The 4,345-nt window shown below is 45.9% G+C and overlaps 1 protein-coding gene across 1 annotated transcript; it reads right to left on the reverse strand.

Moving 5' to 3' along the window:
* Positions 1 to 525: 525 nt before the first annotated feature.
* Positions 526 to 1,080, reverse strand: LOC132043906 (uncharacterized). Its single transcript, XM_059434370.1, has one exon. The coding sequence runs from the start codon at positions 1,078 to 1,080 to the stop codon at positions 526 to 528; it is 555 nt and encodes a 184-aa protein (XP_059290353.1).
* Between the last annotated feature and the right edge of the window lie 3,265 nt (positions 1,081 to 4,345).

A 4,345-nucleotide genomic window follows, 5' to 3' on the forward strand; every position in this document is an offset into this window, starting at 1 on the left:
GATAATATGGTCCCATATGAAGTCAATAACCTCCTTTTCTCTAATCTTTTCGAAAGCCTGCGCTTCAACCCATTTTGAGAAGTAGTCAGTCATAAACAGAATGAAACAAGCCTTACCTGGTGCCCATGGCAGAGGACCGACGTTGTCCATCCCCCACTTCATGAACGGCCAAGGGGATATCACCAGGTACAGCAACTCCCTGAGTTGATGAATCATCGGGGCGTGCCTTTGACACCCATCACATTTCAGGACAAATTTTTTCGCATCCTCTCCATCCGGTTCCAGTAATAACTGGCTCTGATAATTTTTCAAACCAAGGCTTCCGCACCGGAGTGATTACTGCAGGTACCTTCGTGGATTTCCCTCATCACGTAATCGGTTTCTCCGGGACCCACATATTTGGCCAAAGGTCCGAAGAAAGATCAGCGGTACAATTGGCCATCCGCCAAGCAAAATCGAGATGCTTTGGTCTGGAGCGATCGTGATTCCTTTGGGTCACTCGGGAGTTTCACATCTTACAAGTAGTCAATGTATTTGTTGCGCCAATCCCATGTTAGGCCCATTGTGTTTATCTCCGCCTGGCCGTTTTCCACTGCCGAGTTCATCAATTGAACTACGGTATCGGGGGTTAAATTCTTCTGCTTCGACCGAAGAGCCTAAATTAGCCAATGCATCTGCTTCGTTGTTTTGTTCCCTGGGTACATGCTGCATGATCCATTCCTTGAACCGGTGTAATATCACTTGAGTTTTTTCTAAGTATTTTTGCATCCGCTCGTCCTTAACCTCGAAGATGCCATTCACCTGGTTTACGACCAGTAGAGAGTCGCACTTTGCTTCGATCACTTTGGCTCCAGGACTCTGAGCCAATTCAAGACCTGCAATCATAGCCTCATACTCGGCTTCATTATTAGTTAACCTCACAGTCCTGATTGACTGTCTAATGACCTCTCCTGCAGGAGTTTTTAAAATAATGCCCAGCCCGGTACCCTTTAAGTTGGACGCCCCGTCTGTATGAAGGGTCCAGATGCCTAAGGTCTTTTCGGAAGTTATTAAGAGTTCCCTTTCTACCTCGAGCACCATATCGGGGGTAAAGTCCGCTACAAAATCGGCCAAGACTTGGGATTTGATGGCCGTCCTGGGTTTGTACTCAATGTCATGGCCGCTGATCTCGACAGTCCATTTGGTCAACCTACCCGATAGTTCTGGCTTATGCATGACATTTTTTAGCGGGTAAGTCGTCACTACACATATGAGATGGCACTGAAAGTATGGTTTTAGCTTCCTCAAGGCACTTACCAATGCTAAGGATAACTTTTCGAGGTGCGGGTATCGGGTCTCAGCATCTCTCAAAGTTCTACTCACATAATAGATAGGGAATTGCGTACATGTTTCCTCCCGGACAAGAACACCACTTACCGCTACTTCGGATACCGCAAGGTATAGGAATAGCTGTTCGTCGGCCTTCGGTGTATGCAGCACGGGCGGGCTTGATAAGTACCGCTTCAATTCCTGCAAAGCCCTTTCGCACTCCGGTGTCCAAATGAAGTCATTTTTCTTTCTCAACAAAAAAAAGGAACGGTGACTTTTATCCGAAGATCTCGAAATGAAACGCTCGTAGCCTCTTATCCTTCCGGTCGGCCCTCGTACGGCTTTGACATTGTTCACCACTTCGATGTCCTCAATGGCTTTGATCTTGTCCAGGTTGATTTCAGTTCCCCGATTTGACACCATGAAGCGTTGATCTTCCCAGACCGGACCCCGAATGCGCATTTTTTCGGATTCAGCTTCATGTTGTATTTGCGAAGCACATCAAAAGTTTCCTACAAATTCTTTAAATGGTCCTCTGTTTCCAGGGACTTAACCAACATGTCATCAATATAAAGCTCCATAGTTTTCCCAATCTGTTCTTCGAACATTCGGTTAACTAGGCGTTGATAAGTGGCACCGACATTTTTTAATCCGAATGACATGACATTATAAGAGTAAGTCCCGTATCGGGTAATAAAGGAGGTTTTCTTTTGATCCTTTGGGTGCATCTGGATCTGATTGTACCAGAGTAAGCATCGAGAAAACTTAACATCTCATGCCCGACCGTCGAGTCGATCATTCGATCGATGTGAGGCATCGGAAATGAATCCTTCGAGCATGCTTTGTTTAGATCTTTATAGTCAATACACATTCTAAACTTGTTACCTTTCTTTGGTACCACGACGACGTTGGCCAGCGAATTCGGATATTTGACCTTTTGGATAGAACCTATTTTCAAAAGCTTCGTTATCTCTTTTTTCATGAAGGCATGTTTTGGTTCGCCACTTCCTCTCTCTCTTCTCGACTCGCAGTTAATTTTCCATTGAGGCTGAGTTTATGAGTTGTTACTTCTGGTGATATACATGTCATATCTATGTGGGACCACGCAAAACAATCGGCATTAACTTGAAGAAATTTAATTAACTTGTCTCTGAGCTCCGAGGTTAACCCCGTGCCCAGATATACCTTTCTCGTAAAATAGATGCATAAACAGAACAACCTGCTCAAATTCTTCCACAATGGATTTGGTTGCATCCGAGTCATACGCGCATTACGAATGACCGGGCACCCGAAGTCATCTTCCTCCTTGGCCCAGTCCGTATCCTTTTTTTGCTCCGTTCTTTCTTGCTATTTCGAGGCTTTTGTCTTTGATCGATTCATCATTCCTATGTGCTTTTTCTAGAACAAGGGGTGTTTCTTCCACTACGAACATTTTTATTTCGCGGCCGCTCACTCGGATAGTCTTTACCCCCTCCGGAGTGGGGAACTTCAGCATTTGATGTAGTGTTGATGGCACCGCCCTGATGCTATGGATCCAAGGTCTACCGAGTAAAGCATTATACTTTATGTCTCCTTCGATGACGTAGAACACCATCTGTTTATAGTCCCATCAATGTTGACCGGTAAAGAGATTTCACCCTTCGTGATTTCACTTGCCATATTGAACCCGCTGAGTACCCGGGCTACTAGCACAATCTGGTCGAGTAGCCTCAGTTGTTCTACCACTCTCCAACGGATGATATTGGCTGAACTACCTGGGTCAATCAAAATACGTTTAACCTGTGATTTAAAAATAAGGATAGAAATTACCAAGGCATCATTGTGCGGTTGCATGTTGCCATCTGCATCCTCATCGTTAAAAGAGATGGAATCCTCAAACCTGTAATCTCGGGTACGCTTTTCCTGCACGATCGAGGCCTTTGTTCTTTTCATCATTGGTCCCCGTGGCAAATCCATGCCCCCGATTATCATGTTAATCACATGTTGAGGTTCCTCGAGCTCGGCCTGCTTGTGATTCTCCCTTCATTTGTAATGGTTTTTGGCTCTCTCACTCAGAAATTCTCCAAGGTGACCATTTTTCAATAACCGAGCCACCTCCTCCCCGCCCGCGGTAATCTTCGCCCGTGCCCATGGGTCTCATGATACTCACACATCACATTTGGGTCCCGCTGAGCTGGGTCAGATCTCAACTGCCTCGGCCACCTAGCCTCAGTGATTTGACCGATTGTTGAGACTAGGTCTGAGGTGTTGACGTTAAAATTGTACTCCGATAATCTCGGTATGTCCTTATTGCTGGCTGAACTGCCGGCATCACTTATGAATGACAAGCCTCAGCTGTTCGAAGAACGGTCAGCTCGTTTATCACTCTTGCTTGTAAAGTGACTGGGGCCGCTCCTTGATTTTTCCGACCTGAAGCTCAGTTTTTCTGACTGAGAGTATGGCCGGTACCTTCCTCTCGATGTTGTCGCTTCGGGCTCATAATTTTTTCTTGCCCTCTCAGTATTCTTGTTCAAATTTATTGGGCCCAGTGGGAGTTCGAGCTGGTCGTCCTCTACCCGAATCTTGGATTCGTATCTGGTATGGATATCTACCCAGGTTACAGCCTCGTATTCTAATAAATTTCCTTCAATTTGAATGAAGCAGTCGAGCTCCGAGGATTAAGCTCTTTGGTGAAAGCTTGCGCTGCCCATTCTTCCGGAACTGGATGGAGCTCCATCCGTTCCCATTGGAAGCGGTTCACAAATTCTCGTAACAACTCATCGTCCCTTTGGGCTATCCTGGAGATGTCCGCCTTCTGAGCCTGCACCTTTTTGGCCCCAGCATGGGCCTTGATGAACGCATCTGCGAGCATTTCGAAAGAAGTGATAGAATGCTCAGGCAGATGGCCATACCAGGTCAATGCTTCGTTCAAGAGTGTTTCCCCAAATTTTTTCAACAACACGGACTCATTTTCATCTTCTTCGACATTATTTCCTTTTATGGCACAGGTGTACGAAGTCACGTGTTCCTGCGGATCCGTTGTACCATCGTATTTTGA

This window comes from Lycium ferocissimum, unplaced genomic scaffold (genome assembly GCF_029784015.1).
Source record: "Lycium ferocissimum isolate CSIRO_LF1 unplaced genomic scaffold, AGI_CSIRO_Lferr_CH_V1 ctg300, whole genome shotgun sequence".
Lineage (NCBI taxonomy): Eukaryota > Viridiplantae > Streptophyta > Magnoliopsida > Solanales > Solanaceae > Lycium > Lycium ferocissimum.

What these genes read in the sequence shown, in the direction of transcription:
- LOC132043906 (XM_059434370.1), bottom strand. Translation starts at nt 1,080, where the DNA reads ATGGTGCTCGAGGTAGAAAGGGAACTCTTAATAACTTCCGAAAAGACC.